This window comes from Phasianus colchicus, chromosome 2, assembly GCF_987193195.1.
Source record: "Phasianus colchicus chromosome 2, bPhaCol1.hap1.1, whole genome shotgun sequence".
Lineage (NCBI taxonomy): Eukaryota > Metazoa > Chordata > Aves > Galliformes > Phasianidae > Phasianus > Phasianus colchicus.
In genome coordinates this window covers 39,002,054-39,023,422 of record NC_143437.1, presented here as the reverse complement: position 1 = coordinate 39,023,422, position 21,369 = coordinate 39,002,054, and the positions used below count along the sequence as shown (strand labels likewise).

Sequence of the window (21,369 nt, the reverse complement as noted above, 5' to 3'; positions counted from 1 at the left end):
GCTTCAAATTAGCGAATAATCTGACAGAAGAGATAGAATTCCTTGTTTGATGTTGGTAGACACTGTGGTATTCTTTCCAAATGATAATAAAATGAGAAAGCTTTAAACCAAATAAAAGAGTTATAATATAAATCAGCAGTAGGGGACAGTTTTACCTTGAGTCGCTAAGATTTTTTTTAAATTAAGGAAAAAGGCTTAGTTCAACATAAAAAATACCCAGTAAAGTTGTCTAGTAGATCAGATTACAGCATTGAATGCTACACTAATATTGTATAGATAATATAATTGCAAATATATAGCTGGAGCTTCTTAAATAGATGTTTATATCACATACACACACAGACTGACATTTTTTCCTCTACTCTCTGTAGTTAAAATAAGTAAGTTAAAACCTATCAAATACTTTTCTTAATAAAAAGCAAGTGACTCTCACTAAAGAAAAGAAAGTATTACATGTTTCCCAGGTTACGCAGTTTCCATCCTTGGAATTTTTGAATCTGTGACTAGATAAAGCCCTCAATAACCTGGACTGACCTCATTGCTCTTGCTGTTTTGAGAAGGTTGGACCAGATATCCCTGGGATCCATTCTACCCTGAGTTATTCTGTGTTCCCATGAATGAAAAAGTTTTCAATGAAGTAAAGATCAAATTAGTCATAATTTCGGTAGAGAAGTTGCACGTTCCAACCCAGATATATTATATCCATACTGGATCCTTAAAAAATATCTTGTATAATATCAATTACATATGCCCCAAGGTATTTACAACCAAAAAAATTCTCTGCTGAGACAGAATTGAGTAAGCAATAAATTAAGTTTCAAATCACAAAAAACATTCGGCACTCTCAAGGATTTTTTCAATCACCTTGAAGAACAGAGAAGAATTAAAAGAATCTTGAAGTCCAATTTACATCTCTCCACAGAGCTCTGTGTGTTAGTACTACCCTTTTTATTGCTTAACTACAGTAACTATATAAAACTTCAGCAATTATAACTAGCTCCTGCTATGAGTTCAATTCATAACTCAAGTGTGAGGAAAACTCAAAGATGTTTTTTCTTGGATCAAAAATATGATAAGCCTCACAATTGCTTTCAATTTTTTACCTTTTTATCTCTACTTTTTTTTGTTAGATTACTCCTAGGTAGAGACCACATGTTATATATATTGCCTAGATTTTCCCTTATTTTGATGCACATCAAAGTAGAAAAAGATGCTAGTTGAATAAAGTTTCAGCTCACCAAGGATTACAGCAATGCTGCATATACTCATCCCCACTTTCTCAAGAATGACGGATTTAGAGCAAAATCTTATAATGCAAATTGTAGTTACAAACAAAGGTCAACTTTACAAATTCTTTTCTTTAAAAATTATAGTAAGGGGAATGAAATGAAAGAAAAGCGATTTTTTTTTCTTTTTACAAGGAAGTATTTTTCCTTTTTTCAGTACAAAACCATGATCTTCTGTTTAGTTAGATAAGAGACAGAACACTTTTATGGTCCAGTATATGGACAGTATGGGCTGTCCCATTCCATATGTCTAAGCTCTGTGGTTTGCTGCTTTCCATCACTTTTCTGAATGCAGGAGTGGCAGTCAGTTCACAGTGCTGGGGAGAGCCAGAAGGTCTTACTGTGACACTGACAACATTATCAGTAAAGGACTCAGTCCAGGGACCAAAAAAAAAAAAAAAAAAAAAAAAGTGGCCTACAAACTATCCCACCAGTTTATGGCAAAAAAAACCCATTAAGATTTGAACTCTTCCACTAAGTTAACTCTTCCACACTTCTTAAACTATTTTTCCAAACATTCAATACTCTGCTGGTTATCTGCTACTTAAAGAAGCCTTAAAAACACAACTGTCTGATAAGATCACAACCATTTAAGAACAAGTAACAGAACTGGAAAGCACCAAAGGTCATTACATTTACTTTGCACATAAAAGTTTGCGAAGTTTAAGAGAAGAAAATAACCTCAAAAAAAAAAAAGCAGTAGTTTTTAATAACAGCTCCAAGGCAGTTCTAGTTGCAGGTACAAAAATATTTCCATTTTCAAAATTACCGGCAGCAACAGGAAAAGAAGCCTGTTCACAAACAAGTGGAAACTACCACAGCCACTTCTCCTACAGTGGTTGTGCGGACTATTGCTTCCCACCCATCCCTGAATATCTTACTTGAAGCTTCATTCATTTTCTAAACTTTCCAGAAACTGTTTAAGCATTTTTGATACATAATTGAACTCAGACACATAAGAGTTGATGTACAAAAGATTCTAACTGAATGCAACAGTCTAGAGTTTAAAATGGATTTACAAGTACTTGAATTCTTTGATTGGATTTGACTGATTAAGGAGGTAGTGTCCTTGAACATTACCATGATAACACTGGTGAAAGCAAATTAGAACTGAATTGTTATTCTCTTGTTAAATTCCGTATAGTTTTAGCTACTGTGCTGCAGTAATATTGACAACAGAAGAACACATCAACAATTCTGAAGGGAAAGACATGTCAGAAATAAATATGACACAAGGATATTTATTCTGATCTGAATATACTGACAACCATGTTTGTTCTCAAATTCTTTAAATTACAAAGCAGTATATTTTTCAAATACCCATTTATCCCTTCTAACTAAATATCAGCTCGGTGCCACGTAAATAATTACAATTTCTCTATTTGTTCATGATTATTTAATTGCTGGAGCAACCTGAAAAGAGTAGGAGCTTTGTCTCATATTCATTAACGCCACAGGATAGCAACTGGAAGTCCTTACCCCATGACTGGGGCTTTTGCATATACTCCTATCAAGACTATAGGTAGAAGGATGTACCTTAAGTAACGGAATACATTTAGTGAGTAAACTCTCCCTCCACTTTCCTAACAGTTCTGTGACATCCATTTCTAAGCACTTCAACATTTGAAATAATTTCATGCTAAAAAGAAACACACACACACAAAAAACAGAAAATATTTAGTAGCAAAAAAAAAAAAAAAAAAAAAATTGTTAGTAGCTCCTTGCTAATTTTCTCAGTGAGTATTTGACTCCAGAGATTTAAGGTTTTTGAGTAGGAAATATCTCATGGGTAGAAATGTGTTTTAGCTTTGGTGATTGTTCTGAAATAGAGGTGAATACTAAGAACAGACAATTGGCATGCAATTAGAAAGTGAATATAACCTACATCAGGGCACATTTAATCCTGCAAAAGGGATGCTTTTTGTTTTGTGGAACCACTGATTACACTCACATGCCAGAAAATTCTACAGGTAGCCCCTGTACAATTGGTAGAATTCAATTACAATTTGAATATCCTGTCTTCCTTAGCTACAAGGAAAGGTTTCCCAGCCATACTCTAGATTACATTTGTAATCCACAACACTTAATTCTCTCATACAAGCCATTAGGATTTGCATTAACTTTGATAGGGGTCCCAGGATTGGTGATACATATAGGCTGTTGGCACATGTAATATGAGCTTTGGCAGAAGGACTGAACTGAACCTCAAGTTGTTTCATCTCTTAATAAGGAAATGAAGGAAGTGTGACATGGCATTTTGCAAAACTGACTTGGTAATAGATTATTTAGATTATTGCTTGAGGCATAATCATGGTTTTGTGGGATGCACTGCTTTAATAGATCCAGTGAATAAGTAGCCATAAAAAATTATCTTAAACACATTGTAGACATTATTCAATACCTCCAACAGAATGATGGTGGAGGGTGGTAAGATAAAGCCTCAACTGTTTTTGGCCTTTTACTCAAAGGAGTACTCAAAGTGCAGCCTCACCAGTGCCAAGCACAGAGGCCTTCTTTTAATCCCACAGTGTCACAGGTCACATTTGCTAATTGAAACTGTCAGTCTTGTTAGTTAGTATCTATATAACTTTCTGTCTGCTGTATTTATATTATAAACATTTTGGTCAGGCAAGCTCAAAACTTTTTGTTTATCAGATGCATTTCAAACTAGGTGGCCAAAAGCACTTTACATGTTTTTGGGAGTCAGAGGGGGGAAATGAGCGGCTTTCTGTTTCAGTGAGAAGCTGGAATTTGAGAGAAAAGAGGCATTGAAGAATATTTGTATTTTATACTACAGAGATATGCTGAAGAGAGCTGAAAAATAATTCCATGTGTTCTTCACATTTTAGAATAGAAAAAGTTTTTTTAAAAAATCATTTTCCTTAGTAATTAGTTACATAGTTGACAAAAATGCAAAAAATTTATAAACAAGAACAGCTTTTGTAGATCTTTCCCAGTTTGGTGATATTCCTTATTTAAAACTCCTCCTACACACAGAGTGCCATGTATCTTATGCTGATTTGGAATTTTAATGTTTTATTTTTAAACATGTAACTAAGATATAAACAACTCATACAGTGCGTATTTTTCTATCAGAGACTATAAAATACACACTACCTTCAACATAATAGGATCAGCTCATTAAGCTCATGTTCTGCAAACAACTTGGAAATGTATACCAAACAAGACAGTGAAAACTCATACCCAGAAGCAGATGGTGAGAACAGCAAAGCTAAGCAAAGAGATGCTTAATTGCAAATTCTATCCAACTAAGCAAAACGATAGTATTCTATATTCACAGACATTTACTTCAGAAAGGATCCCAGTGCTTCAACGTGCAGGTTGAGGCAGGGAAGGGCACTTTTGTGTCATTCATCAGGCCAATGTCTACTTGGATAATTGCCACCAATTAAACAGTATTCATGTACAGCTGGCACCAACTTCACAGAATTGTATGCTGTGTAAAATTTCATGGATTGTTGTCTTGCCAAAAGCAACACATCTAATTTTTTTTTTCTGTTAAATTAAAAATCAACAAGAGATTTAAAGATGGCCTTTTACAAGTAGAGAAGTAATCCAATTTACTCTAGTACAGTCCTCATTCAGAATAAGCCAAATTAAAATGTCTGGAAAAGTGTGTGAGAAAAGACATTATAATAAAGTTTTACATTTTACCTACTTTTTATCTACCTCAATAATATTAATAATAGAGAGAAGAGCAAACACACTTGTCACAGAAGAAAAAACGGAATGCTGACAAAAGAACATTGCACTTCATCCCTGAGAACAACTGTACAGTCACCATAACTTCTACTACAGCCTTTTCCTGAATGTGTGTGACCAGTTCTTTCATGCTCCACTAAGGTTGTTTTCTTTGAAATTGCTTTAAGAGATGATCTCACAGGTTCGAGCAACATTTAATAATAATAAATTAGGTTTCTGTGGAAACTGAGGAGGACTCTAGGAGTTCGTACTGTTTATGTACTGTTTTTCTAATTTTGCTAAAATTTCAATGTAAGAAAATAATAACAATCCTTTTTCATAGTCAGCAGAGAAACTGGGAAGAAATAAAAGCGATAGCTGTCAGAAGATTCCAGGTTTCATTAGCACTGAAATATAAAATTAGCCTGTGGAAGGAAAGAAGTCACACAAGCTTTCATAATGGCTCAATCATTACACAATAAAGTTTACTTCTTGCTCTTTCAAGCCACACAAATGTAAATTTCCCTCTAAATTTCTTACAAGATCTCACTGTATCTTCTGTTCCAAACCAATAAAACACTTGGAAAACACTTTCAGGAAAAGATTGCTTTAAGAGTCTCAATAGTATTATCATTAAACATCAATATCTATTTCCAGAGGAATCGTGTAAGCAGTGTCAGAGGAAAAACAAAACAGATGCAAATATCACACTGAGGACTGTCGTTTCTTACCTTCTAGGTGCTCCATCCTCGTGTGGCTGAATAATCACCACTTTTACAGTTACTGATGTCCGTAAAAGGTCAATCATTTGTTCATGAGTCAAAGTTGCCACAGCCACTTTACAGATTTCAACCAGGCGGCTTCCCTGCCTCAGGCCTGCTTTCCATGCAAAACCAAAGGGCTCCACATCGGCCACTATTCCTTCAAAATTCACATGGAATCCCAGCTGGCCCAACCCATTCCTCCGAAGGGTCATTTCTGTGGTTTCACATCCTCTGGTCACTATCTGAAAAGGTATCAAATTGTTAGCACGCTCATTTCTTTGAACACACAGACAATTCACTTTTGAAGCAGTATCAAGCCATGCATTGTTCACAGAATCATTCTGTTTGGTGAAGACCTCTGAAATCATCAAGTCCAACTGTTAACCTAGCATTGCCAAGTCTACCATGTCCCTAAGCGCAAGATCTACACATCTTTTAAATACCTCCAGGGATGGTGACTCAGCTACTTCCTGAGCAGCCTGCTCTAATGCTTCACAACTCTTTCAATGAAGAAGTGTCTCTTAATATCCAACCTAAACCTCCCTTGTCACTTGTTGCTTGGGAGAAGAAACAGACCTCCTTGTTACAACCTCATTTTACATAGTTGTAGAGAGCAATAATATCTCCTCTGAGCCTTTTTTCTTCTAAGCTGAACAATCTCAGTTCACTCAGCCGCTCCTTCTAAGACTTATTCCCTATGCCCAATTGACATTAAAGATCATAAATACACTAGTCACTCCAAGATAATGCCTCCTATTTTATTTCCATGGAAACTACAACAGATACAAAAAGCACAATAACTTTCATAAATTCTCAGCTACAAAACACTATTTTTCAACATAGACACCACCATTAGCTATAGATTTACGCAAGTGATAAACAGGAGACAGCATGCTGTGCTCTTAACAAGTTTGTACCAGAGGAAGAGAAACACCATTGCTGTCACCACTGCTGAAACACACCACCTCACTGTGCTCACATCCGCTGCTTGTCCTCCTTTAATATTCACTAAGAATAAATGAATGTCAATGGGTGCAGTTTTTTCCCACATGGAGAAATTTAGTGACACACCTTTGCTTCATACACACTTCTATGACAGACACCATTTTGTCACACTCTGCTGCCGTCTGTCACACAGTAGCAATTTAACAGAATATTGGTGGGAGGATTCAACTTCTACTGCTGTACCACCAACATACATCTCTGACATCATGGGCCAACATAATAAAATAGGAGGCGTTACTTTCAGAGCAGCCCTCATATTTAATTGACATTAAATATGTTTAATATACTAATCATAGTTCTGACACTTGTGGTAGTTGGTTTCTTCATAAGTTAAAATGAACAGAACACTTCACAATATTAAAATCTTACATGCCCAAAGGAAGCAGCTGTCGTGTGTCAAATTCCTTTCCTTCCCTCATCCCATCCCAATATTAACTGAACACCACTTTTATCTTATTGGAAACATAACAACTGCTTTAGCTTCAAAATTCAAAATAAGCAAAAAAGCTAAGTGCTATCCTGTCAACTGCTTCACTCTTGTAGGCTGACTGATTGAAGGTGCACAGGCATTTTTTCTTCAGTATTAGACATACTTGAGATATAACATGAGCCAAATTAAGTGAAACATTTCAGTTCTAGCAGCAGCTCTTCCTCCAGACTTTAGCAGTGTAGATCATTTTGATTTATTTTTACTTGAAGTCAGGTTCCTAACCACCACCACCTCCAGATGCAGACCTCTAAAATGGGATAAGATCTGCATGTCACTAGGAAAGTTAGAAACTGATAATGTTATTTCGTATTCATTTAAAATTATTTCTATCACTGTATAGAACACTCAAAAACTTTTAAATTCAGATTTTGCTAATTAGGCTCATTTTTATGTAGAACGTAATTAATCTTTGAAGTTTTGCTCAGAAAGCTGTAATCTTACTGCAGTCTGTATGCTGTGATACTTTGCCAGATTCAAGAGATCAAATCCTAGTTCACCTTCCAAGATAAAATCATGAGCTTCTCTAATATTCCTCTCTGTTTTTGTCACAAAACCAGTATGCATGTTGGCTCCATTAGTACAATTACAGCAAAAACTTAACCACTATCAAAGCATAGAATCACAGAATCGCCAAGCTTGAAAAGACCTCCAAGATCATCCAGTCCAACTGTCTGCATATCACCAATATTTCCCACTAAGCCATATCCTTCAGTACATTATCAAAATGTTTTTTGAACACCACTAGGGATGGTAAATCCACCACCTGCCTGGGCAGCCCATTCCAGCACCTGAGTATTCTGACATTATCAAATCACATTATCAAAAATTTTTGTTCATAATGTATATCATTCTTTCTCCTGCAAGGCAAATATTTTCCCTTTACAGACGTGTATGCTAACAGCATAGGTCAAGGGATCTTGCCAAGGTCATAGTGAATGAAGAGCATGCCTTGTTCCACCAAGGTACACTGTTTGCCCTGTATTTTAGTAATCATTACAAGGCATGCACATTATCAACTTCTGACATCTAACTTAGCTACCTTAAGTTAGGAGGCTGGTATCCGTATATTTTTCTCCCTCTCCATTTTCTACTTGAGCCAGAATTTGAGAAGAGTAGCTCAGTAGCTTATTGTGTGCATCCTACAGAAGCACGATCCAACCTAATTCAGGGCTTTTTTGGGAGGGCATGGGAACACACAGCTGTGGACAGTACGATATCACTGAGACTGGCTAAAGCTGTCACAGAACCATCCCTTTCACTACCTGAGCCAGATGATTTGACTTGGTGCAATTTCACAGGAAGTTTAAGTAAATCTAACATCTTGTTACCTTTCCCTTGCATTACATTACTTCTCGTGCAGCCATGTAGACAGAGATATGACTCATCAAAAAAAACAGAGGCTTTTATTCTTTTCTTTGCTTGTTTGTTTTTCTAATAATATTTCAAAGGAATGGCAGGCAGGGAATGAACAGACTGTCTTTTTCAATTACAACTACAACCAAAGCACATCAACAAATGAACTTAAAGCAAACATTAAGCTGCAGGTTACCTTCACAGCTTCTTTTTTACACTTCCTGTTTAGACAAATCTTTGTCCATGTTTGTTTTAGAGCCAGGCGTGATGGGAGGCCTAACTTTAATCTCTCCTCAATCCAATGGTTGGCGGGAAAAACTCTAAAGCATTTGTATAACTTATGCCTGCAAACTGGCCAGTCAACATTTTCAGTACCTTAATAAGTTTCAAAGCACTAGCACTATCACCTTTAGAGATTATTTTCTATACCGATATCTACTATCTATTAGGAAAAATTAGAACTTACACACAGTGAGCTACTGTAAGGCTACTGTTAGGGAGCTGATCAACCTAAGAGAAAATCAAGGTAATCCCCTCATGTATTAAGGTCTAATCCTTACCGATCTGTGAAGCATCAGAAGACCTTGCAACGATCAGATATTTCAAGAATCATTATCTTGCAAATTTAGGCTATGTAAGCTGTAACACATTGACTTCACAGACCTTCTGAGGGTGCCAGCTTCAAAGTTAAAACGTGAAAGTCATTATTCAAATGCCCAATACATATTGTAGGGTTTTGTTTACCTAATCATGTTCTGGATCTTCCCATTGAAATTATTAAATAATTATTTCCTTTGTCATTACTCAGCAGTAAGTTATTTGTATGACTTAGAAGCCTTCTGTCATAAATATAGCTTTCTGTTGTGTTTATAACTGTGCATGTATCATTAGAGTTACTCAGCAGACTGAAAACACTAAGCTTTAACTCTTTTTTCCCAGCTCTCAGCTTCACCTTCAGTCCTGGCTAATTTTCAGCAACACTTCATAATTTATAGTAGAGATAAATGAAAACTAAAATTTTCAACTTCTCATTACTATCCTTATATTTCTGTCACAAACTTCTGAAATACATCCAGTATTTAGTCACACAGTGAAAAGAAGAACATGCTATTATAATCAGGAGCTGCTGATGGATCAAAGTTTATTCTCTCAAAAGCACACAATACGATGTTGGGGGGAGCAGATACATGTTTGTTGCTATGTCCCAATTATAGAATACTGCATAACAAATGCACCAAAGTATATGGACTTCCTCAACTCAGACCAGTCAGAATCTTCTCCAAATTGGTTAAATATTTGGAAGGTTAAGAGAGATGAAAAGTGATATTTTCTGCTTTAGATCCAACAAGTCCTTAGCAAGGTTAAAAGATTTCCAGGAGATCAAGTCCCCCACAAGCATATCCCCTAAAATGTGGCATGGCATCATACATAGTAATGTCACATAAAACATAGTACTCTCCACTTTAAAGCAGATCTTTCTGTTTACTTGGCTGCTGTTTTTGTAAACATGTGCTGTGCCTGAAGGAAGAGATGGCTTCGCTTCTCTGAATACATTTAATATAGATGAAATTAAAAGACAGAGCTTCTAAATCCTGTGAAGAACGCAAGAAGCACAGAGGCTTCTCATGAACCCTTGTCTACTCAAATTGATATCCAAAGATCCATTCAGGGTTCTCATTTAATCCCTCTCTCTGCTTTGCTCTATTATCCTAGCATCCAGATCCACTGCTTTTCTGCTTAAAAGACAGGTCTGTCAAGTTCATCTGTAGCTTGCTTTTCCTCCTCTGCAGTGTATCACTTAATATTCCTCCTCCAATACAGAGCTGACTCTAGATTGAACAATCCCAGCTCTTTCTTTTAGGCCAGAACTCATTCTTTTGGTTCAAACTGAAAAAACAGACCACAGCTTTTCACTTTGCTTAATACAGGTATTCAGAGAGACATCCTATTCATTTAAAGTCAGAGAGTAAGGTTAATTCTTTGACAATCTCAGTTTTTAAAACTACTGAATGAAACACACTACACTTGAGAAATGTTTTTACTGGGGCCTGGAAAGATTTAATCATCTGTCAGTGAAGCTTGCTGTTTTGTCACAGAGCTTTCAGGTTTAGCACATGTGGTTGTCAACCTTTGATGTGTTCTGAGTCAATTAAAAGGGTTTTAAAGTATATATATAATGTGAAGTGTTGAATCAGTTTTAAATGCTTTTTTAGTGGTTTTAAGTGCCATCTCTGAAATTCTATTAAAAAATATAGATAAGGAACATTCAACTTCATAAAATGACTAACTAATTATAAAATGCCGCTTTCAAAATAGAAGAATTAGCAGAAGAAAGAAGAAAATATGATGTAAGAAAAGAAGATGAAAACCATTTTTAAAAACAGTATGACAGTTATCTTTTTAAGCAAGTGAAAGTTGGAAAGGTGGTAGTGAAAAGAGAAGACCAGGGTTCATTAGAATAGCTATCTGAAAGTAATATTCAGGTTATTTTGGCAATAACTGATGCAAAATTTTGAGGCTTAAAGGTTATGTGGCAAATCTTTTCATAAAGAGGAAGTATTCCAGTAAATTAAGCAATATTACTGTGACAGATGCTTACTTCTTAATAAAACAGAACACCATTCAAATTAAAAGCTGAAGCTATGGCGACAATCATCTGTGTTATCATAGCATACAGATTACCATTTTGTATTCAATTACTTCATTATAAAGATCTATCCTCAGAAGCTGGCATGTTTGCATATTTTGTAAAACCAATGAAATGAAGAACAGCAAAAAAAATTGTCACAACTGCTGACAGCGGAAGTTTTTGCTAGAAATCTGAACCATTTTCCCACCCACGTTAAGTAGGTGGAAAGTTATATTGTCCATTGTGGAATATATAATAGCAGGGGACTAAGCATACGGTAGTTTTCAGAAGGAAAATATCTGTGCAAGGAAAGTGAAGCTGAATGCCCCAATGAAAACAATAATAGAGAGAAAAGGAGTCTAAAGATCTTCAACCACTGAAAGAAAAAGATGACTCCCTAGAGTAGAATATCATGCAATGCTACATGTGAATGTAGAACTAGAGAAGCCCTGCAACATCAGCTGCAATCCAGCATGAAGATGGTAAGCATAACAATTTCTGTTCAGTACAAGGCTTTTAAATAGAAACAAAGCTAACACCCTATAGGGCACATAATTTAAGAACAAAGGGGTGAAGTATAACCACATGAAGGAGATGTATCAGCAGTTGGAGCTCCTGACAGTCCTTCACAGTAACTGGAATAGGTACAGGACAGTTAGTTAAAAGGGTCATAAGTACCTGAAAATCTTTATCCAATCAGCTGTAAAAACTGGCATTATTAGGTCTAGTTTTCTTCACTCCCTGCCGTTACTCAGTATAGAAAAAGCAAATCTGCAGAACTTACACAACTTTTTCTGCTAAGATTCACACTGTTTGTGTTTTATTTATTTATTTTTTTTAACAGGAAATTCAAGTAAGCATATTTTATACACTTAAGATTTTGTGTATTTTTAATTTAAGGTATATTTCTGCCTAAAAAGGTGTGAGTTGAGAATAGGCTACAGCAAGGGAAGGCAAAAAGTTAGCCTTTCGGTAGCCTCAAGAAGTCTATCAAATTATTGGTATTTGTTTTCTCATCCCTGAAAATGGTTTGATAACTTATCTCATATGCTGTGTGAGGATTACTTTTTGTAATGCTCTCTGAAGACTGAAAATGGTACTGAAGTACAAACAGAGGACGTTTTTAATTATATCTCAAAGGAGCTGTAGACAAGCAACTCTTCATAAAAATTTCAATATTCCAGTCTAGTAATTGTACTTACTTCAAGTCTTTGAACAATTTCTCTGATGTCTTCAGCACAGTTATCCGCTGCAGACAGAAGAATACATTCTCCTCTTTCGTAAAATATTTTGATGCTCATTAATCCAGATGTCCATCCAATAACATCCCTGCAGGAGCAGTTAAACACAACGTTTTTTGATTCCTTTTCAATCAGCATGATAAATTCATTGGAGATTCCAAGTAGACATTCAATGTCAGCAGACTGGCCAAAATCTCGTGCAATCACATTCCACATAATTGCTCCAACACTGAATAAATGGGCATCTTTCCTTGGTTTCACTTTCTCCTTTTTTTTTGCCCCTAAAGTAATAAAGCTAAATTTTGCTGAAGTATCCACTGTAGCTGTGGTAACAAAGTTTTCTGCCAGATCTTTCAAGTATTCTTGACGTGTCCGTGTGGCCATGGCTCGAAATTTTTCCGACTTATGTGCTGCATTTTCAGCATTAATAACTTTGGCTAAAAGAAAGTCCCTAAAGACTGCTGATTTGGGAAAAGTTACTCCTTTGGGAATGGGCGGACCGAATGGAGGTACATCTTTTGATCTTGAAACACCAACACTAAAAATAGAAAGAAAAAATGCAATGGTCAATTCCTTAAAAAAAAAAACAAACACACAACAACAAAACATCAGAAAACAAGCAGTTATCTATGCAGACCAGTTACAATGATAATTTTGGTTTTAATATGTAAATTTTCAGGTATTTTAGACACAAAACTTTTTTAGCCATTTGTTTTAAAAATGTTTTTTCTTCTAAATATGTGACATTGTGAATTTATCTTTCTAACACAAGGATTATCAAGAATGAATTCTTAGAGTGTCAGTGACTCCTTTCTTTAATGGAATAAGTTTATAAATTCTTTGCAAGATATAAATGAGATCTAAGCATTTTTTAAAATGATTTTTTATTTAATTTTATCACTTTCAGTTTTCATGTAATTTCATTAGAACTAAGAAAAATATAAATATAAATAAAATTGATTTTAATCTTCAGACATCTTGCAGTGCTAAGATGTGAAGACAGAAAAGGTATCAGTGCCAAACTGTCCATAATGGAAGCGTTGCCAATATTAAATTCATAAATTTTATATCTACAATTTTTCATAGGGAAAGTTCACAGCAAAAGGTAAAGAAAATAAAAACATTTTTCTCATTGATACTCAGTTATAACTACAATTGGTAGCTTGGGAAGGTATTTAATCCATAAAAGGATTTCAAAGTAGCATGCAAACTATGTACAACTACTACTAGATTGACTGAAATGCAGTCATGTTTGCCATCATTTAGTAATAATAAAAATGAACTCATGATATATCGTGTAATAGCATGCTGAAAAGAGCTACTAAAACAAAATCAAGTTCTATAAGACATCTCCAGCAATATGATCCAACATCATGATGTATCCTGAATTTCATATTAAAAAATATAAAATTCACAGGTGTTAAAAATCTGTGCCACAGTCCTTGAAGTCCTTCTCATTCTTTGCACACTTCCCAAACAGTTCAGAATTATGCTCTCCTTTGGTAAACTTGTTAGAATTCATGATACTGTAATTTAAATGTGGCAGTTAAGATGAATTGAAATTCTAAATAGTACATTCCCCAAAAGTCCTAATTCAAGTTAACAGCCATGCCTCACACTGTACCACATAGTCAAACTCAGGGACTCATATACATTAACAGCATTCTAAAATACAATATTTGAAATCATTTTCCTACTTTGAAAAAGGAAACATGCAATACAAATTCTGAATTTATTTCTATTGCTATGATTGCAAATTTTACTTTCAGCAACCCGTCATACCCCCTTTTTGTGCTCATAAATCAAAACATAGAGCTCTGCACAAAATCATTTAAATCTTACAGACTGTACACAGTGATTCTAGATGTGTGCAAGGGAGACAATAGGGTTTCAAACTCCTGCAAAATGAAGTATAAAATCTTAAAACTGTATGCATAATACTTCTAGGATGCATAAAAAGTTTAGAAAGGCCAATTGCATTGTATTCTTATAAGTAAACTTAAATAATTATAAAGCTCTACTCACCTGTAGCACACATTTTCAGTGCAAGGATTATGCACTTTGACTATGACAAATACATGTTGAAAGTGAGAACGAATATTTTTTGGAGTAAAAGGAAGTGCTCCTGGCTCTTGGAAGACAATGGTAACTATATCATTTCCTATATGCCTTTTCCTTAGCAGCTAGACAAGAAATATGCATTGATAAATTAGTTCAATAAATCACAATTTCTTCATTTTAGCAAACAAAAAAGAAAATAAATGATTTTTTTTTTTTTTCAGAAATAAACTTTCAAGTTATGATATTTTGGATGCTGGAAATAAAGGATATCAAGCTGAACTGTAAAAAGACAGGAAAAACACCACAACTGGACTAAATTCACAAAAATACTAATGAGTTTTTCCACATCCCCACTCTAGTTCTGCATAGTTTCAGCTCACTTCTCTCTTATTCTACAAGAAAAAAAATTATCTTATTTCAATGCATCAGAATATTAATTAAAATCAGTTCTCCTTTTACAGCATAATATCTGTCTTAATACAAAAAGCATCACATTTGTTTGTATTTTTCAATACAATTTCCTCTTCCATATTGCATTTTTATTTAGTGTCATCCTTAATGTGATGATCTTAACTTTTATTTTAAAAGATTATCATGAGTATCATCACAATCTACATATAGGTGCATACTTCAAGAGAGCCAAGACAAAATATTCATGGAGAAACAATAGCTATTAGAAACTGTATTATTTTATGCAAGACTTCTGATAAAACTTTAAAACATATATTATATCAGAAAATAGCATTTGGTTAAATCATGTGATCATATTTTCAGATTGAAGATCAAAGTGAACATAACTGCCTATTTGAACAAGCTACGATGTGCATCCTTTTGCACACAAATTATGCTATAAACTCACTATGTGGAACTTATCACAGAAATAAATGCTTCAAGTAAATCTTAATTTGTTGAGCTAGTGAACCATACATTTAGATCGCAGTAGTGAAACAAATTCATGTTAAAGAGGTTAGTATTATCTCACAGGTTGAAATTCACACTGCTGTAAAATTTCTAGGACACTTTCCAATTACAAGGTACAAGGTGATTCATTACTGTTTTGGTTATGTAACTGTATCTGACCATTTACTCTTTCTTGCCATAGAAAATGCCTCATGCTTCTGCCTATATTTTTCCACAGAGCAAAATTACAAAAAAATAGAAAACCGTAACCTGTTTAAAATTAGATTTATTTCTCAAGGCAATCACTCCTTGCAAGTATATTTTCTGCTTTTGTAGAACTCTAAGAGATTCTGCTTGCTGCCACAGGTTGCTTAAGCAAGTTCCTTACTAAGAGGCAAGTTTTAGAAATGTTTGAAATTGTACTATAAAAAAAGTCCTTTACACAACAATGGCAGTTCACATATCCTATGCCTTGACTATTATTTCAAGAGCTTAAAACACTAAGAGGCACAAAAACTGTAAACACAAAGTCATCATTTTTAAGAACCTTACCAAGCTTGCTGAGATCTTAATGACTTCTTCAACATTTTTAAATAAAATCAGCATATCACTATTATAAATAACTGTCATGCATAAGTGGTCAGTGAACACAATGCAAAGCGCAGTCATATGTCTGTCCACAGAGAGTCAAAATGCAAGGATGTAGAAAGGGAAGAGAAAAACCGGGGTGATCTGGAACATGGAAAGAAGTGCTCTGGATAGGGTAAAGGAATAGGAAAATAAAGTACTGAATGGAGAAGAAGGAGGGAACACATACTTCCCTGAAAAATGTGAATTAAGGATAGCATACTGAAAATGAAAGAGGAATTGAAAGAAACTGGAACTAAGCAAGAAGAATTGTAAGAAACTCTCTAGTTTCTATTCTGTAACTTATATATCCCTCCCAACTTTCACATCCTTCCCCAAACCCCCAGTTCTCAGTTTCTGCTTCCTCTCCCATTTTGAGGTCTGCTCAGGTCTTGTTTTCTTTCCTTTTCCTCACCCCCTCACCCTTCTGCCTTTCTAACATACTCTAAAGATTCTCATGCCAACGCAGAGGACAATAGGAACTCTCAACATGGTGCACAGATCACAGAGAATTACTTACAGTAAGGAGATATCAAACACTCTGACATCATTCCAGTATCAATATAAACTGGCATGGTAGAATTTAAAAATGAACCCAGTCAAGTACGATAGGCAGCCAACAGGAAACCAGCGAAATTTTATTTGGGAATACAAGACACACAAAGGGGAGTCCAGTAAGGAAAATATGTTAGAAAAGCAGAATCCATTTGATTAAAAGTACTTATACCAAATAATAATGATATTAACTTTGAGATTTTTACTAGAATACACAATTCTTAATTTTCAGATATGCATCTCTGAAGCAAAGCATTAACTGTCATAAAACTTAAGACATTTACAGGCTATATACAGCCATAAATATCTACCTATTCATGCAGAATTTTATCTACCTCATCAAACTGAGAAACAACAAGGTATTCTTGTTGTAGTTGCAGTGAAAAAATACTCTTCATTAAATTAAACTGCAAGAGTAAAAAAAAAATAAACTTATTTTACCACATTTTGAAAATAAATGGCTTTAAAATATAGTCATTTCTGTCATTAATCTGATGCAAAACCAGAAAAAATATCAAAAGATATTTCATCAGATCTGGTAAAAATGAGTTTGACATAAGCATATGTGTGGTTTTCTCAAACATTTCAGCAGTAGGTTAAATTCAAAAAGTTCATTTCACTCTTGCATATCTGTTTCAAGTTTTCATTAAACCTGGTGAAAACTGTTTGAATTGATTTGGATGATTCAGCTCTTACTATGTGTACACGGGCAGACTGTATATGTGTGAATGGGAAAACTGCAAAGGAATGATTTGGAAAGGGACTTTGCAAAGGTAAAGTTTAAAGGAGATGGCCTTAAACCATGACTTGAAGAAAAGGCCACTATAAGGAAAAGGAACTGGCCACACCAGGGTTGGCATTCTTTTTTGTCCTAGGGAAGGAGCAGCTGACCTGGAAGTTCTCAGCCTATGTTGCAGCCAAAGTGAATATTACCTTGGTTTTTGGTTCTCCTGCTGGCTCTAAAACTAGAGGGATGTCCTGATCAGTGACCAAGCAGGGCGTAGTTATGTCCTGGAAGAAGCAACAAACAGTTCTGGTGTGGCCTGGTTTTGGCTCACAGTATTTGGAATTTAAGAAAAGCTCAGTTCTTGTTCATCAAAGGTCTTATTTCTAGATGAGGAGGAGTAATCCAGTATTTTGTTCAGTCATTATCAAACAAAGGATATAGGGAGAGGGTGTGATAACCTCACTGCCAGTAAATATACAATATGCTAATAAAAAGTAACTATTGAATGGAGGACTTCATTACTAATAGAATCCAAAAGGAAAATTACCATAATCCCTAAAAAATTCCCCTTCTTTGACTATGTAGAATTAGTGTGATGACTCCTGAAGAGATGAACAACATTTGCATTCCACATAACCTGTAAGCGTCTCTCTGTTTTGAGCAGAACTGACGTAACTTCATTTGTGGTCTTCAACATCTAAAATGTCTCAAGGAAAAAGACCTACTCCAATTTTAACCTAGTTTGTGAAAACTAGGTTAAAATCGTTGATAATTTTTTTCACAGTATTCATTTTAGTTTATAAACATTAAGGCTGGCTAAATTCTGGTCATTTGGGTGAACTTGTCACACTTCATTAAGACAGTGTCCATGCTGTGCAAATAATACTAGATCCCAGTACCTAAAAATAATGTGGGGGTGAGGTGTCTTCAGATAGACATAGTATTAAACTTGGAAAACTGCTGCATTGTTTTGATCCCAAGAAAGCAATGAATAACGACGTGAACCTTCTAAATACTGAACCTGTTAAAGCGACGATGAGTGCTTACTAAAACACTGTGGGAAGGGAGTGTTTGTTGCTAGGGAAAACCGTGGAGTTAAAAGGCTGTTATTTACAAAAACTGGTACCTGTCGATAAAGAAAGACATTTAAGGAAATGATAAGAATGTAAAAGTAAAAGAAGAAGTGAAAGGACAGGAATAGGGAGTGGCTGAGCAGCACTGTAGTACAGCTGACCAACTGCAAACAATAGTGAAAATGAGTGGATTGAGTCAAAAGGAAATCCTTTCCTCACAAACAAGGGAAAAGTCATGAAAGATGATGAAAGTAGTAAACTCCAAATAAGGTCATATTCACTGTCAGTGCCTGTGATTAACTATGAAAATGTTTATTTTTTCCTTTAAGGCAAGCTCATTCAGTGCATTATATCATAATAAAGTGCACAGTTTTTCCAATTTACATGTACTTTTTCCAGGTCAATATATTCAGAAATTTTCTACAGCAGTTTCTTCATCTGTGCCTTGCTAACTTGTAAAGTTCTTGCAAATAAATTATACATATACTAATAAACTGAAATATAACAATGTTTTTGCAGTGTTTAACAGGATTTCAGAACCTTAGCCTTAAAGTTATCACTGAAAATGTACAGTACCTTAGGAAAACTTGAGCTATTTTGCAAAAATGTAAAAGCCAAGTATTCTTGTGTGCAAACCAAAGCAAACACTTCAAATGAGAGTTAAACCATTATGACAGATTACAGAAACAACAACTCCTAGTGTGCTTACTAAATTAATCCTGTATAGTAATTAAAAATTCAGAGAAGTGAAGATACTGGTGATAACAATTTGTTACCTTGATTACTAGTTACTGTCACAGCTGAGAGTGTGAAGCAGCTGAACATTCTTTAAAAGGCACACACTTTCAGACATGAATTGTCCAAACATTCATATTATTCACATGATAAAGAATTTTTATATTTTTATGCCTGATTTAGTTTCTTTAAACCACATCCAAATCCTGTGTCACAGAATAAAATTCACAGTTGTCTTCACTGTTTTGATGAAACTGTTCTTTAAAGAGTTCTGAGTTAAGAGAACTGACTACCTGAGTCACGTTACATACCCCCATTTCAAACTTCATTTACCCTATATAAAGAATTTTTATTTTTTTCTTGTATCCTTTTGTTGCTGCCTTGATATACCTCTTTCCTTCCACAAGTCCTATTGATAGGGAAGACACTAAAGGTGCAAATCATATGGTTTAACAATAACTAATCACAACTTCTGCACACTGTTCACAAAGAAAAATGAGATAGCATCTTCATTTCATGACAACCCTCCAAAATAACCCAAGTCTTTATATCTCCGACACAAGGAGATAATATTCTATAAATAAATCCAATATTTATTTCTGCAGAGTTAAAGAAATGCAGACTAGTAGTGTAGAAAGTCAGAAACTATCAGTAGTCTGAGCAGTAATTCTGCTGTTAAGTTATGATGTTGATATATTATACCAAATGTGCTTGTAGTTTTTCAGTTGGTTACAAGAAATATCTGAGACAGGCAAGACAGAATAACCTTATTGGTGCACACTTTGGTTGCTGTGCTATTGTTTAGCCACCCTTAATGCTTTGAAGATATTTTAAATATCAGGTAAGCAAAGAGAATTATCAGAAATAAGTACACGGCAGTTTTCTGACTTCAGAAGCAGACCCATTGAAGGATACAATTAGGCATTGAATATTAAGCTCATGCATCAGTAAACATTTTAAGATCTGCAGCATGAAGTAGAGTCTTTTAGAAATCTTATCACATGCACATTTTTTACCATAAGACTATTTTCAAGCTTTATTCCATACAACATTTAAAACATATGTAAGATATAAACCAACTCCAAACTGAAAATAACTGATTGGCCATGAGCAACTATACTGTGTAATAGCACTGTGAAAAGTAAATATAGAAAGAGTTAATGAAGTATAAAGATATTACAAAAATCATTTGATTTAAAAAAAAAAAAGAATATAATCATGAGATTGAGACGCACTTTGTATAAAAACAATTCAGCTCAATTAAAATCAGTACTATTTGAAAAACAGTAACTCTGTGTTAATATCTATAAAATAAAATTATATAAAAATGGTAAATAACATACCTGCTGCCTGTTACTGGGCATGTATGGAAGCATTGTTGATACATGAAACATTAACTCATAATCTTTGTAAGTAGTATAGAGGGAATGAGTTCCTGTTGAATCAGCTGAAAATGAATTTAATCATAAGGTCAGTAAAATAAAACATTCATATGACTTTCTAGGACACCACTGTTTACATGCTATGATTTAAATCTATTAATGCAATTTAAAACCTTTTTCAGAAGAATAAAAACAATCTGTATCAAATAAAATCTATTCTGTAACTTCATATTATGACAGATGGATTCTGCAAGAAGTTGCTCTCAGAGATTGCTGTCCAGGGGATGAACAAATTTTGTGTAAGCCAGTACTGTAAGATCTTAATATTTCATGGGATAAATAAACAAATAGTTTAGTTTTGTATTATATATATATATTATTATTGTTTAAAATCTTAATAAAGACAATCGACTAATCCCATTCTTTACCAAAAATAAACTACTGGCAGTGACACTTCAAATCTCATAATAAAACACATACTGCAGATCAGACATTTTTAAATCACAGAATATGTACATAATATGTTGTAGTATGATGTAAAGATAAATTAGTCGGGAATTTTCAGAGTTTTAAAAATTAATGAAATACACTTCATATCAGATACAATTTTTTATTTAGCCAGTTTAGAAATACAGTTCACATTTCAGAATGTTTACAGCAAATTAGATGGGATTTACTTTGTAGTCAGAAATTAATCCTTGTTATTCACTTTGATGTCTGGATTACTTAGGTATGACTAATTACCTTCAAAGAAAGAGCTTGGGAACTCTACTCTGCCAAGGCAGTTCTCATTTTTTCTTCACTTCTTCAATGTTCACTTATTTCTTTTATACAATGTT

At 34.5% G+C, this 21,369-nt stretch overlaps 1 protein-coding gene across 8 annotated transcripts in view; it reads right to left on the bottom strand.

Annotated features, from left to right (window-relative positions):
• The window catches only part of SIPA1L2 (signal induced proliferation associated 1 like 2), a 162,797-nt gene that overhangs the window by 53,213 nt on the left and 88,215 nt on the right, over positions 1-21,369 (bottom strand). For 6 of the 8 annotated variants that reach the window (XM_090135423.1, XM_090135420.1, XM_090135425.1 and 3 more), the window contains 5 exons: positions 20,492-20,595; positions 17,547-17,624; positions 14,496-14,653; positions 12,432-13,008; positions 5,720-5,994 (listed from right to left, as the gene is read on the bottom strand). In XM_090135423.1, the coding sequence (XP_089991549.1) occupies positions 5,720-5,994; positions 12,432-13,008; positions 14,496-14,653; positions 17,547-17,624; positions 20,492-20,595 (1,192 nt within the window). The remainder of the gene's footprint in view (positions 1-5,719; positions 5,995-12,431; positions 13,009-14,495; positions 14,654-17,546; positions 17,625-20,491; positions 20,596-21,369) is intronic. The other 2 variants (XM_090135426.1, XM_031591828.2) reach the window with 1 other exon arrangement.